The 14,845-nt window shown below is 42.9% G+C and overlaps 1 protein-coding gene across 3 annotated transcripts in view; it reads left to right on the top strand.

Moving 5' to 3' along the window:
• Positions 1-2,237, top strand: part of CCDC122 (coiled-coil domain containing 122) — a 45,139-nt gene extending 42,902 nt beyond the window's left edge. For all 3 annotated transcript variants that reach the window (XM_075199750.1, XM_075199749.1, XM_075199751.1), the window contains one exon: positions 1,628-2,237. In XM_075199750.1, coding sequence (XP_075055851.1) covers positions 1,628-1,777 — 150 coding nt within the window. In that variant the 3' untranslated portion in view covers positions 1,778-2,237. The remainder of the gene's footprint in view (positions 1-1,627) is intronic.
• The last annotated feature ends 12,608 nt before the right edge of the window (positions 2,238-14,845 follow it).

Raw genomic sequence — 14,845 nt, 5'->3', positions numbered from 1 at the left:
TTATATGTCTACTCCTGATATCTAATATTAGATGGCAATTTTTGAAGGATACTAGAACTACTTACTAAGTTTTTGGGGATAATACATAACAGGCAATAGTGTAACGTTATATAGAAATTAATACCGGGATTGAATGAATGTGTTCATTAGAGCTGCAAATAAAAACGGCATGAATGTCCCTGCAGGATACTCTGCCTGCATAACTGAGTAGTAGACACGTTGTAGTAGTGAATCCGAACGATCTATGTGTTACATTGTTATACTATTAAATCTAAGAGACTATAGTTAAATCCTTAAGACTGCAACAGTATGAGATCTTAGTTACTTAACTACTAAAGATATTACAGCTGAGTGGATGCACAGCAATTTCCTTAATAAGGGCAATGATATAAACTAATCCACATGCAATATGTATACACAAGACTTCAGTTATATAAAAACATAGCTATTTAATTATTCAAGGATACTATAGTTGACTCTTTTTCATCAATTAATGAATGAACATATAATTATTCTTCAAATTAAATCTATGTATAGAAAGTAATTCACAATGTGAGATACAATTACTTTGATACAACTCAAAATTAGGATAAAAGATCCTTATAATTTAAAATGTCGAAAGATTGTCATAGACGTGCATCCTCCTAATAGAAATTCATTTCTCTTGGAAATCAGAAAAGGTCTATGTATTAACTAATTGCAGTAAATAATTACAGGAGTACCTTATATATTCAAATAAGATGTGTATTTAATAATTATACAATCATACAACAAGGCACAGCAGTTTCATACTGCAGTTTTAATCATACAATTTTAGGTCACTTCAGTTTTTAAATATTTTGCTACTGCCTGAACAATCAGGATTGATGAATATTTTAAGGAATACTAATAAAGATTAAATATTAATTATACTTACAATATAAAACATCTCTGAGGGTCCCAAGAAACACATTTCTTTTTTATCCCCTTTCTCCCAGAGAAGGAAACAAAAGACACTCCTAAACAAAATGTAACATCAAGCAGCTCAAACCATACTTCAACCAGCGTCTAATCATAAATCTAGCCAAGGTTGTAAACTGAATAGAAATCTGGGGGTAAATGTATCATACCCCGGTTTTTGCAACTCGCGGGAGATTGGCGTCTTCGCAGCTTAAATTTAAAGCGGCGCTGCCTTGAAAAGGGAAGTTTCCCTTTACAAGGCAGCGCCGCTTTAAATTTAAGCTGCAAAGACGCCGATCTCCCGCGAGTTGCAAAAACAGGGGTATGATACATTTACCGCCCTGATCTCACCCCAAAACTATAACAAAATAATAAGAGGGCCATTAAAATATCCATGGCTATTTTGTAAAAAATGTGGAACACTCTAGTTTTGGTTTATCAATGCAGGTTACCCCTGATGTGTGAAAATAATTACAAGGCTAATTAACAAAATATTTGCTCATTGCACATAAATATTTCAAAAGTGCCCTAACATTTGATTTTATATCACTTGTTAGATTATTGTGAGTAGCAATATCACATGATGTCATGACTGCTAACCAGAATAGTATAACACAGAGTGGTTCAGTACACAGTTAAACAAATGCTAGAATTTAAACACATACAGTATCTCAATTATTTTTAATAGGTGCAGAAGAAGAGGTATGATGCTATACTGAAACGTTTGCATTCTCAACTGAACAAGGTGCAGCTGAACAGAAGACAATATCAGTGGAATATTGAACAGATGGAAAAAACAGCATCCAGTCTAAGAGAGAGTCTTGGTATTATGCAGTGACATTGTCTAGCTAGTATGAGTTGTGTCGTTTCATCATTTTGTGTCATATATTTTTGTTTCCAACAGGAATGCATGGCAAATCTCCTTTACATACATACTTTAAACAACTCACAATAGTTGTTTATTTAGTATTTATGTAGACATAATGCAGTCTCGTAAATGGTTACTTAGTTTCTGAATGAATTCGACCAACATTCCGCATCATACACTGTGGACATCACCTTTGGTTTTTCTGGTCTAAGCTTTGGAATTTCCACTCTAAAATGTACTGTGCCAGCCAGCATGCTTCTTTGGAGTTTATTGGCGTTATTACTAGTGGAGAGAGCATATCCTTACAGGTCTAATTTGACCAGAGGGACAGCAAATTGCTACAATTTCAATACTAAAGGCAAGTGTGGCTATTGTTTTATGTGGCATTGAACTGTAATGTCATTTTGTTGGATTTTTTTTTTTTATTAAACTCTACGCAAAATGTTCAAATGTTTAGTAGTTTTAAGCATTAATTAAACGTTGTTGCTAAAAAATAGTATGTTGTAATGGTGGTGTCCCAAATGCTCTCACTGTGTCCAAGACTATATATAATGTTACTGCAAGGGATTAAGCAGGATTTCAGCACTCAATCTTACACTCACCTATCCAGGATACTGATCTAGCGGAAGCACATCACAAAACAGTTCTCTGACATCTATACACAACTGAATCGCTGCCAACACCTAGCACACTCTCCAAGTGGTGGCAGCAATTCTCTGCCACCACTGTAGCACACAAAAGATACACATAGCCAAGCGAACAAAGAGTTAACACAGCCACACAATACTTTTCTTCTAAAACCTTCAAAGTAAACAAGAATTTGTTATAGTGACAAGGACAAATTAATTACATTTTAGATTTAATATAAAAAGGTACAGGGTTTTGGATATAATAAAACATACAATCATCATATATTTATATAGCGCCACTGATTCCACAGCGCTGTACAGAGAACCCACTCACATCAGTCCCTGCCCCATTGGAGCTTACAGTCTAAAATTCTAACACACACAGAGACAGAGAGAGAGAGAGACACACACACACACACACACACACACTAGGGTCAATTAAATAGCAGCCAATTAACCTAGGAGGAAACCCACGCAAACACGAGGAGAACATACAAACTCAACACAGATAAGGCCATGGTCAGGAATCGAACTCATGACCCCAGTGCTGTGAGGCAGAAGTGCTAACCAATAAGCCACTGTGTTACCTGATAAATGACATATGGAAAAATGCCATAACAGAAACTAAAAATGAGAAAAATGAGAAAAAATAGGACACTCATGTAGTATAATCTGTATTCTGGAGAACAGCAGCAGTGGGGAACTTGTCCAAAAAACTGACACCCAGGGATAGTTTTACACAGGTTTTTAAATATCTCCAATTTCTGCTTTAGTCCCCCTTCTGTGATATCAGTCAAAGAAAATAATTGTGAATGCTCGGTGGTAGTCATAATATCAACTTACAAAAATCCGACACTACTTATCACGACCTGATGATCGCGGAGGTGGTAAGCAATGTCAGATATGTAGTACCCAATCCGTGAATGCTAAAGAGTGGTAGTGTAAAGCACTTTTTCCCAGCAGCATCACAAAAAGGTAATTGCATATGCACTAACCAGGATATGAGTGCAGTCAGTTACATACCAGATATGGATATATAATATTAATCCCTAAATTTGAACTGTGATTTCTCTGTACAGTTGCTATGTATTGTTGGCATCCCATATGTAGCCCCTGTCACTGCGCTCAGATTGGCACAGAGATCTCTCAAAACTTAAAATATGAAGAATAGTGTTTTGAATTCTTAGATTTTCTATATAAATACAGAGGCCTTGTGTGAGGGATGTTTACAGCTTGTGTGCTTTAAAGTGGCATCAAGTCCATACTTGCCAACTCTCCCGCATTGTCCGGGAGACTCCCGCATTTTGCGAGAGTCTCCCGGACGAGTGTGGCAATCTCCCTGATAGGAAGGGAGAAAAATTTAGTTTAAACGCCGCGATTCACCCGGAATCGCTGCGTTTAGCCCCGCCCCCACTGTAAAATGACGCGATTTGCGTCATTCCGTCACGGGGGCGGGGCCAAAATGACGCGATTTCGCAGCCCCGCCCCCTGCACGCCCACGTCCCAGCCGGCATCTCCCGGAAAAAAAAAAAAAAATGTTGGCAAGTATGATCAAGTCCCTGTATCTACTTGGCTTATGGATACCATTAACTCACACCTTCTTGATAATTGCCAAGACTAACACCTTTCAATATCAATGCCCCCTGTCTTGTATTGATGGTAGGAGAGAAATTGGGTTATTAGTTGGAAGCCCACATAGACTATGTGAGCCCTTTGATGTATTTAACCAAGTTACCACCTCCCTCTCTCCCACCAGTGCTTACTGGCCACATACTTAGAGCAATTTATCTGAGGAGAAATCATTCATTGCCAGTAATATGTTTTTTTGCTGTTTAATTGGGCCTCTGCCATAAGTAAATTAAAGTAACTTTATTAAAAAAAAACACCGAAACTGCTTTATATTAACTAGAGAACTTCTATTATTTTTCAGTCTAGTTACATATGTGTCATCGAAATCACCCACCTGAGATAAACCGTTTTTTTACACAACAGTCATTTTACAGCATGGGGTAGATATACTAAAACTTAAAAAAAAGGAAAAGCGGAGTTGTTGCCCATAGCAACTAATCAGATTGTAACTATCATTTTGTAGTATATACTAGATAAATGATAGCTAGAATATGATTGTCTTGTTATGATCAACACCTCCCCTTTTCCTTTTTAGAAATGTTATTAAATCTACCCCCATGATTCCTTTTGTAAAGGATTACTGTACTGTGAAGCTGTTCACCTAGATAAAAAGAGGCTAACAGAGACACAAAAACTAGAATGAAATATAAAGTTTTAATGTAGTTTGTTTTGCATCAAAATAGCACAGGTGACGAGTGCACTATCAGGAAATGTTTAACATGCCTTTGGTGAAAATTCCTAAAATTGTTTGGTCTCTAGTGAGGGAGGGTGAATCTCTATAATACAAAAAAATCTTAACGTATTCAGTCTTTAACTCCTGTCCATCTGGGATGCAGGGGCATGCTGGACCGGGGGGCAGGGGGGCAGCGGGCATCCAGGCCGCTCAGTCTAGCGGCTGTTCGGGCCGGCTGCCTCCCCCCGTCCCCCGCCGTGGATGCAATAATTTTTCTATATTACCGTCATTGTGATGCGGCCGCATCGCGTGTCATGTGATGCTGCCGCCTGTGCGCCCAAGGGGCTGATACCTCCCAGCCCGCGCCTGCTGGGATGTCCTCAGTTTTATAGTAGATGGGGCCAGAAAAACCTGTAGTCGATCTCATGCTCAGAATGGTCACAGCAGCAGGAGAGGAGTGTGTGACCTCTCCACTTCTGTAATTTTGTTGGGCAGAGCTGCATGTGACAGTGGGCCTGATTCATTAAGGAAAGTTAAGCAAAAAAAAAAAAAAGTTTTCTTACTTAAGATTTCTGGACTAAACCAAGTTGCAAGGCAAGGGGTGCAAATTAGTTTATTATTTTGCACATAAGGAAAATACTGGCTGTTTGTTCATGTAGCACACAAATACTTGATAGCTTATTTGTACACTGAAATTTAAAGTTGATCTAGGACATGCCCTACCCCAAATATAAATGTGCCATCACTTTTTAAATTTACCTCTCTCGCCAATGCCACATGGTTTTGCCTTACTTATTTACTTTTGCTTAACTTTCCTTAATGAATCAGGCCCAATGTCATTATGTAAAGAGGGAAGTTGATGCAAGCATTAAGTTGAGAGCTAGTTAATGGAAAGAGAAGAAATGTGAGGTTCTTCTCATACTGATGCAGGACAACTACATACCTCCCAACATTTATACAGACAAAATTGAGACAGAATAAGCCCAGCCCCAGAGCGGTGTGAATCACTCCTCCACGTCAACCAAAATCCAACCTAATCCCCCTAACCACTCACACTCTCTGACAAAACCTCATTCGCTGTCCTGTAAGCCCTTTGTTCTGTGGGACAGTCCTGCAAAAATTGAGAGGTATTAACTTGTGATATACATCCAAATGTTTTTGTCAAACATTCTTTAACTTAATAATTTTATTATCCCCATAAAAATAAATATATAATCTTATATATGAAGATACTTTGCACAGATAAGTATTTTCCATTTATTTTTTATGCTTGCGTCACTTTATATTATTATTATTATTAATATTTATTTATAAGGCGCTACAAGGCATCCGCAGCGCCGTACAGAGACAAACAAAATCACAATACAATGGGAGACAGCACAGTACAGTAAACACAGCAACTCAGTACGCTCAATGCACAGCTAGAGAGGGCGGGGAAGGGGAGGGAGGATCCGAAAATGACGGGGCCCAAGAAGGGGGGCGCGGAAGACAGGGAGACCCCCAGGGGGGAGGAGGGAGCGAAAGTGGACGTGGGGTGGAGGACCTTTGAGGAGGAGGGCTAAGTAGCTGGAGAGCAGAGTTAGAAGTGGTGGAAACAGGAGGAGAGATGGCCCTGCTCAGAGGAGCGTACAATCTAAGGGGAGGGGTGGACAGACAGAGAGACGCAGGGGAGAGAGGGAGAGTAGGGGGACAGAGGCAGAAGATAAGGTAGGAAGTTAAGTGGGAGACAGAAAGGCTATAAGAAAAAGGTGGGTTTTTAGGGCCCGTTTGAAGCTGGACAGATTAGGGGAAGTTCTGATGGAGGGAGGGAACTTGTTCCAGTGGAGGGGGGCAGCGCGGGCGAAGTCTTGGATACGCGCGTGGGAGGAGGTTATAAGGGGGGAAGAGAGGCGACGGTCAGAGGCAGAACGGAGAGGGCGGGACGGAGCATGAATAGAGAGGAGGGTGGAGATGTAGGGCGCAGTGGAGTTGGCGAGGGCCTTGTAGGTGAGGAGCTTAAAGAGGATTCTGAAGGGGAATGGGAGCCAGTGAAGGGCTAGGTAGAGGGGGGAGACAAAAGAGGAGCGGCGAGAGAGGAAAATAAGCCTAGCTGCAGCGTTAAGGACGGATCGAAGGGGATCGAGATGAGAGTGGGGGAGGCCAGTGAGGAGGAGGTTGCAGTAGTCCAGGCGGGAGATGATCAGAGAGTGGATAAGGCATTTGGTGGCATCATGGGAGAGAAAGGGCCGGATGCGAGCGATGTTGCGCAGCTGGAAGCGGCAGGATTTAGCAAGAGAGAGGATGTGGGGGCCAAAGGAGAGAGAGGAGTCGAGGATGACACCAAGGCAGCGAAGTTGGGGGACAGGGGAGATAGAGGTGTTGTCGACAGTGATGGAGAGGTCAGAAGGGGATGGGGTATGAGAGGGAGGAAAAACTATGAGCTCAGTTTTGGCAAGGTTAAGTTTGAGGAATCGAGAGGACATCCAGGAGGAGATGGCAGAGAGGCAGGCGGACACCCTAGAGAGGAGGGAGGGAGAGAGATCAGGAGAGGAGAGGTATAGTTGAGTGTCGTCAGCGTAAAGGTGGTAGCTGAAGCCGAAGGAGCTGATGAGTTCACCCAGGGAGGAGGTGTATAGAGAGAAGAGTAAGGGTCCCAGAACAGAGCCCTGAGGGACCCCGACTGGAAGGGTGGATGGGGGGGAGAGAGACCCAGAGGTGGTGACAGAGAAGGAACGGTGAGTAAGGTAAGAGGTGAACCAGGACAGGACTGGGCCGGAGAGGCCAAAAGACTGGAGGGTGTGAAGGAGGAGGGGGTGGTCAACGGTGTCAAAGGCTGCAGAGAGGTCAAGGAGGATGAGAAGGGAGAAGTGGCCCCTGGCTTTTGCAGAGAGGAGGTCATTGGTGACTTTAGCCAGGGCAGTTTCAGTGGAGTGGAGGGGGCGGAAACCAGACTGGAGAGGATCAAGGAGGGAGTATTCAGAAAGGTAGGAGGTGAGACGGCTGCAGACGAGCCTCTCAAGAATTTTGGAGGCAAAAGGGAGAAGAGATATGGGGCGATAGTTCGAGAGAGAAGTGGGGTCGAGATTAGGTTTCTTAAGAATGGGGGATACGAGAGCATGTTTGAAGGAGGAGGGGAAGATGCCAGTGGAGAGGGAGAGATTAAAGAGGTGAGCGAGGTGGGAGCAGGTGGTGTGGGAAAGGGAGCGAAGAAGGTGGGAGGGGATGGGATCCAGGGGGCAGGTAGTGGGGGGGAGGATAAAATGAGAGAGTGGACTTCCTCGCTGGTGGTGGGACGGAAGGAGTGGAGGGGAAGGTGGTTGGGGGGGAGGACAGAAGAGTGGGAGGGGTGGAAGAGAGAGTGGAGGAGGAGATTTCAAGTCGGATGGCCTCGATTTTAGAGGAGAAGAAGGAGGCGAAATCAGAGGCAGTCAGGGAGGAGGGGGTGGGGGAGGGGAGGGGGCCAGGAGAGTGCTGAAGGTGGCAAAGAGGCGGCGGGGGTTAGAGGACTGGGAAGAGATGAGGGATTTAAAGAAAGATTGTTTAGCGAGTGAGAGGGCAGAGCTGTAGGATAAAAGGATGAATTTAAAGTGGAGGAAGTCAGCCAGGGAGCGGGATTTTCTCCAGTGACGTTCGGCGGAACGGGAGCATTTTTGGAGGAAGCGGGTAAATTTGGAGTGCCAGGGTTGGGGTTTGGAGCAGCGGGGGTGGACGGAGTGGGCAGGGGCGACCGCGTCCAGAGCAGAGGTGAGGGTGTGATTGTAGAGGGAGACCGCCTGGTTGGGGCAGGCCTGGGAGGAAAGGGGAGAAAGGAGGGTATCAAGAGAGGAGGACAGAGAGGCAGGGTCAAGAGCATCGAGGTTGCGTATGGACAGAGTAGGTTTGGGCAGGGGGGGGGTAGCAGGAGAAGAGGAGAGAGAGAAGGAGAGGAGATGGTGGTCGGATAGAGGAAAGGGAGAGATGGAGAAGTCGGAGAGATTACATAGGTAGGAGAAGACAAGATCAAGGGAGTGACCAAGGCAGTGGGTAGAGGAGGAGGTCCATTGGATGAGACCAAGGGAGGAAGAGAGGGTGAGCAGTTTGCTGGAAGCAGGGTAGGTGGGGTTGTCGATGGGGATATTAAAGTCACCGAGAATGATCGAGGGGAGATCGGAGGAGAGGTAGTGAGAAAGCCGGCTAGCAAAGTTGTCAGGGAAGAGGGAGGTGGGGCCAGGGGGGCGGTAGATGACAGTGACGTGGAGATGGATGGGGTAGAAGAGGCGGATGGAGTGAGCTTCAAAAGAGGAGAAGGAGAGGGAGGGTTCAGGGGGAATGACACAAAAAGTACAGGTGGAGGAGAGGAGGAGGCCAACTCCACCGCCAGGGCGGGCACCAGGCCTGGCGGAGTGGGTGAAGGAGAGGCCACCATAGGAGAGGGCAGCGGGGGAAGTATTATCAGAATCGGAGAGCCAGGTTTCAGTAACGGCAAGAAGGTTAAAGGAGTTGGATAGAAAGAGGTCGTGGATAGCAGTCAGCTTGTTGCGGACGGATCTGGCATTCCAGAGGGCACAGCAGAAAGGGGGAGAGGAGAGGGGGGAAATGGGGATGAGGTTAGCAAGATGAGCAGCGCGCGGGGGATGGCGGGGAGGAACGGGAGAGGTAGGGCGGGGGAGAGTATGGGTATGGAGTGAGAGCGGGGAGGCATAGTAGGGAGAGAGAGTAACAGAACAGTGAGATAGTGGGGACAGTGAAAAACAGGTAAGAACAAAGGCAGGAAGACAATGAAAAGGTGGAAGATAATAACGAATTAGGGCGTGGAGGGCATGGAACAACAGTACAGTGAGATAATAAGGACAATGAAGACAGGTAAGAATGATAGCAGAACAGTAAGATAATAAGGACAGCGGATAACAGGTAAGAATAAGCAGGGAGACAATAGCAAGATGAAGGACAATAACCAATTAGATCGTGGAAGGCAAAGAATAATAGAAGGAGAGGTAATAAGGACAATGGAAATAGGCAAGAATAATAACAGGTAAAACTAGTTGCTGGTAAATATAAAATCAGGAAAAACAAGATAAAGGCATATAAATAGTAGAATAATAACAGGTAAAAAGTAGAAACTTGTAAATGTACAATCAGGAAAAACAAAATAATGGCATATAAAATAATGTTTTATATGCAGTTGATGCAGTTAAGCCAGGGATTCAGCAGGAGAAGGGTTAACTGACAAGCCGGGTCGGTACACAGTAGATCAGTTGCTGCAGATAAGCCAGGGATTCAGCAGGAGAAGGGCCAACTGACAAGCCGGGTCGGTACACAGTAGGTCAGTTGATGCAGATAAGCCAGGGATAGATGGTATGGCCTTGTCTTTGGAGTGATGATGACACTCCTTTGTACCCCCACAATAATTTCCCACTGTCTTCACAAGTTTTTAGATGTTTTATAATTGTGGACATATAAATGTTTTATATGTTGATTAGTTTAAGTTGGTAAATTTTCTGCTCTTTACATATGTATATTCTAGATCTAAGGTTGCACATATCTTATAGATACAGAGGAATCTTTGCTCATAGTCAAACAGGCAACTCATGGCTAAGAGCTAGTTTAGAATAGCTTAGAAGCATGGGTGGACCTAGACTATTTTTTTTTGGGGGGGGGGCAATATAGCATAGTCACGCCCCCCTTTATTTTGATTGGCTGGTCCCGGCTGTCCCCCCCCAATTGGCAACACCTCTTTTACCTTTTTATTGATGTCTTCCCAATTTGAAAAGTATGATTGTACTGCTGGGGGGTGGGGGAGTCGATTGCCCCAATCGCCACCTCTGGATCAGTCACTGGTTAGAAGACAATGGTAGCCTAGCATGGAGTCATCCTCTTAGGTGTTATCATTAATTACATTAGTTAGTGAATGATATTTAGCCTAAGCAGGTAGTAAATCAATTCCCAGCTACACTAGAATATGGAGAAACCCCTTGTGTGCTGGGACCCAGGGGAAGGGTCCCCTTACAGCATGAGTTCCTGCTGTGTGTGTACAACCAAGGAAGGAAAGATATTTGGACATCAGGGATTTCTAAACTTAAAGTATTACTACATAATCTTTATTACAGTGGAACTAAAGTGCTGTTTTTAAAATGTATTAGTTAATATAACATATGCAGTGTATTATGGTCTTAGAAAATAAAAAATGTATTCCTGTCATTCATCAACTTTGTTCCTACTGATTGAAATTTGCAAATGTTGCTGATCTAGGACAACCATTTTGCTTTCCCTCTAAAATAAGCAGATTTCCTTTTCTCACTACTTATACAACTCCTCCGTTTACTGGGCTGTACCCGTTAACCAAATCACGTGATTTGGTTAAAGACATCATATACGTCACCAGAAGGCTTATCTGTTGCGACTGCATTCCACCTGGTGCAAAAATTGTGAATTTAAATAAATAAAACCTTACAAAAACCCCAGCCCTAGTGCTGTCAGCCTCGACTGGTACTAGCAAAATTGGGAAGGAGGGGGGTGGGGGGGGGGGGGGGGGAGATTTACTAGTGCCAGCACTAGGCTTTGCCAGCCAGAGTCTTGCTCTAGCAGGTGTACACCCAAGGATTTCCCCTGCCATAATGCTAAAATAATCCTAGGTCATCAAAGGGCTGGATTCCCTAGGGACATCGGGCCCACATAACAAAATCTTATAAGTTCTTATACTCCCTCATACTTTCCACAACGTATCCATAATTATCTCCCTATAGGTCAAGAAAAACCTTGTAGCCAGGTACTGTTGGATACTTTTAGCTAAGATGATATCACTACATTTACTAGCCATAAAAATATTACAATATGTTTCTTGCTTGTGTATTACAGCAATCTTTAAATGCATAATGTTAATGAATTCATAGATTTGATGGTTCTAAGCAGTTTCACTGCCTGCCTGTGCTTAATTGGTGATGATGATTATTCATCTTCTTATGACTAGTCCGATAAGGTGTCCAGACCTATATATATTCACAATGCTGCTATACCACTTTAAACTAACCTAAGACCCTTTTTTCATGAACAATGCTCTCAGACCTAACTGAGAAAATGTGTTTGAACGTTTCAACAAGTTTATGTGGCTTAGGAACCAGTACAACGTAGAAACATAATGTCTGAGATCTACAGGAGTGAAATATGACTCACATATTTGTTTGTACACTTGGGAATTTCCCCAGCAAATGTACAATGTGATGAGAACAAAATGCACAGAGGTGACTTTGCAATAACACTGCTCTTGCAAAATACACACAATACAATTAAAAATATATTGTTGTGTAACAAACACCAATTTATATGTAATTGTATGAACTGATTGAAAAATAATACGTAAAGATAATTTCGCTGAATCACTTTACATTAAATATAGAGATACACACCATTACACATATTTGCCAACATTGGCAATTACTGCTCCGGGAGATGGGGGAGGTGGGAGTGTTCGGGACGGGGCTCGGTGGGTTGCGTCATTTGGCCCCGCCTCCTTAACGGCAATCAAATTTTCAGACCAATTACCGCAGGGGGTGGGACCATGATGGCGCGCGATTTGCGCCAAAAGCCCTGCCCCCGCCACCTTACTATTGAGTTCTTTGGGAATCAAGAAGTTTCCCTGCTCTCCCGGGAGTGCTGGAGGATTCCCAGAAATTCGGGAGTCTCCCGGACATTCTGGGAGAGTCGGCAACTATGCCATTACAAAAGGTAGAGAGCACCCTGCTCACAAAAGATTACATTTTTGGAGGAAAAGGGCAATGAAAATTCTTGTATGAAGGAGGGAGTGATCCATATTAGATTAAAATACTATAGGGATTGGGGAAAGGCTCCATTGAAAATGTGCTTTTTCAAGGGCCACATGAAAAATGAAAATTTGGATAAAGAGCCTGATACAGGATGGCAGTAAATGCCAGAGATGCCAGTCTTATAAGGTACCGAGAGGCACAATGACTCTGTGAATTTAAGAGAAACTTTTTCCACAATCTTTTGAATGATCCTTACACACACACACACACACACACACACACACACACACACACACACACACACACACACACACACACACACACACACACACACACACACACACACACACACACACACACACAACAATGTAAATCTGTGTGCACAGAAAAGACTGCTGAATTATGATCATGCAATCTGTCTAATAATGTAACAACATAATTGTTTTAAAGCAATCCCACAAATACTTTTTTCCAATAAGTTCTCCTATATCTCAGTGTTCCCTTTGCTAAACCTATCTGATCAGAACAATAATATGGCTACCAATGCAAAAATATAGCTGTCTGTGCAAGAATTTGTTGTTCTTCCCAATAGGGTGTACCCTGATCTTCTAGTGAGAGACAGTTATTGGCAGACCTCCTAGTTTATCAAGTGAGAGCAGATGAAGGAGGAGGTCCCTGCCTACTGAGCAGGAGTTGTTTCATCAATCCACACACAGTGAGCACAAATCTGTTTGTTTAAAACGCATGTAAATCGGCTCTGTGCACTCAAAATTCAACAAGGAAAAGAAACGGATCTGAAGGTACGTGCATTGATGAATTTGGGGACAGGTCTACTTTGCTCTACTGATTTTTTTTTCCACTTAATTAATGTCACTTGTTAGGAATTAATGATAAAACATTAAAAAAAACTTTTTTTCCCCAAGAAATACATTGATCTTAATGTCTACTGAACATAAAATACATTCTTACAGTTGCTCCTGATTGCAAACACATGTTATAGCATGCATAGGGGACTGTCACCACTAGTACTCAGGACTAGCCCTGTAGTTAAAGCAAGATATACAGCAGAAAAACAAATAACTTTGCGATTTCCAGAGCTAGAATCGGACATGACTGTGTGCACTTGAGTTTGGCACGCCCTTACTGTAAATTGGCTACAGCCAAATGCCCATTCCCCTTCCTGTTCTCATACCGAACTTGCAGGCTGTCTTAGGTGTCATTTGCGCCCGAAAATGGAGAGGATGTTGCTGCAGTAACAGCCATATGTCCCGGCTCTGGGCATGTGCAGTGATTTTGCATATGATATTCTCAAAACCGGCAGATACGTGCCCACAATGTGTATTTCATATATGTCCAGATTTACCTGTCTGAGGTCTTAGGTGCAAAAAATGATCTGGTATAAAAACATATTGTAAATACCTATGCAAAGAATTGGGATTTTTTATGCAAGCAATTGGGAAATACTTTATCAATGAAATTGGAAGCATTAGAACACAGAGCACACTAATTACAGGGCCAGGAACTAAGTGGCGGGTTTCTCTTCCTAGAACTGGATTTACAAGGGGTCATTGACACCATCTGTGTACTGCGGCCCTATTAGGCCTGGATTCCTGACATTGCTGCTCTGTGACTGCTGTAGTTAAGCTGCTGGTTTCCAAACTTTTTCTAATAATTACACAACTGGGTTAACATTATGTTAAACATAAGAATAAATTATGAAAGGGAAAACAATACTACACCATTGCAGTGATGCAAGTATTATTAGAGAGATATTAGGCACTGAAATATCCAATAGTAGCACATATCCCCATATCCAACATACTCCCCCCACCTACAGAAGACAGCCCATCTTCAGCATTTGGCCCAATGAGCAGCATATAAACCTATGTCCAGCTTAAAGCTTCATAACTGGCATACAGACCTATGTCCAACAAACAGTCCCATATGCAGCATATACCACGATATTTAGCATACAGTCCACTGTTTAGAATACAGTCCCATGATCAATATACAGCCATTTCTTTATCATTGACATTCATTTCCTGCATATAGCCCTATATCCAACATTGAGGACCTTGTCGGCATCAGGTCACTTGGAGTATGGTGCTTTCCTTTCAGAGGACTCTGTAATCTTATGACACTCTCCTAAAAGCCTGAGACACCATCTTTGACCAGGAATCGCATGCTGCTTTAATGTCCCCCTAGTATCAGTGATAAATATTGAGTGCAGCTGGGGGTTTCTATTCACTTTAAATACTGAGCCATGTCCACAAACCTGATTCACAGATGAAATTTTAATTCTGGGGAAAAAAAGGGCTTAATTTCTTGTTATTACACTTGTTTCATTATATCAATATCTTTAGTATGAGCAGTAAAGGAAATATAGTGT

Source organism: Mixophyes fleayi, chromosome 2 (assembly GCF_038048845.1).
Source record: "Mixophyes fleayi isolate aMixFle1 chromosome 2, aMixFle1.hap1, whole genome shotgun sequence".
NCBI lineage: Eukaryota > Metazoa > Chordata > Amphibia > Anura > Limnodynastidae > Mixophyes > Mixophyes fleayi.
The sequence above is the reverse complement of the archived record's forward strand: the minus strand, read 5'-3'. Positions and strand labels throughout refer to the sequence as shown.